At 47.2% G+C, this 492-nt stretch overlaps 1 pseudogene across 1 annotated transcript in view; it reads right to left on the bottom strand.

Moving 5' to 3' along the window:
* Window positions 1-492, bottom strand: part of TEOVI_000807200:pseudogene — a 2,396-nt pseudogene that overhangs the window by 1,458 nt on the left and 446 nt on the right. Inside the window, 3 exon segments of the mRNA in view lie at window positions 1-186; window positions 189-488; window positions 491-492. The exon segment at window positions 1-186 is cut by the window's left edge and continues 39 nt beyond it; the exon segment at window positions 491-492 is cut by the window's right edge and continues 385 nt beyond it. Coding sequence covers window positions 1-186; window positions 189-488; window positions 491-492 — 488 coding nt within the window.

The following is a 492-nucleotide window of genomic DNA, read 5'->3' as shown; positions in this document are numbered from 1 at the left end:
CACTGTCGCGTCCCGGATAATATTACCTAAAATGGGGGCGTTTTTGTGTATTTTCCCCGAGTTTCCGATCTTCTTGCTTTCTTGCTTGGTGTAGGCATTGAATTTCACCCAGTCGGCTTTCTTTCAAGAGAATAGCGCTCGGTCCAGACAAGCAAGGGCAATCGGGATCTCATCGTTTCCGACGATGACTGAAATAAGATGACGTAGTGATCACTGTCCGGTGTCTCTGTAGCCGTCCAATTGATAATTTGACATTCCCGGTTCAGCGTTACGTCAGGGGACGATCCGAGGTTTCGTGCATAGTCATATCTGGTGCGGTCAGCTGTATTTGCTACAATATAACCTGTATCAACACACCAAGTAGTCATTGCTTCACCTCCTGCATCAGGAGGGACCTCTCTATCCCATAGACACAAATGTAAATTCACGTCGGCGCCTATGACGTATTGCACATCTCTCTTCAATGCGACAAGTTTTCCCAAGTTCACAGCG

The sequence above is a fragment of the Trypanosoma equiperdum genome (genome assembly GCF_001457755.1).
Source record: "Trypanosoma equiperdum strain OVI genome assembly, contig: ctg_1738, whole genome shotgun sequence".
Classification (NCBI taxonomy): domain Eukaryota; phylum Euglenozoa; class Kinetoplastea; order Trypanosomatida; family Trypanosomatidae; genus Trypanosoma; species Trypanosoma equiperdum.
The sequence above is the reverse complement of the archived record's forward strand: the minus strand, read 5'-3'. Positions and strand labels throughout refer to the sequence as shown.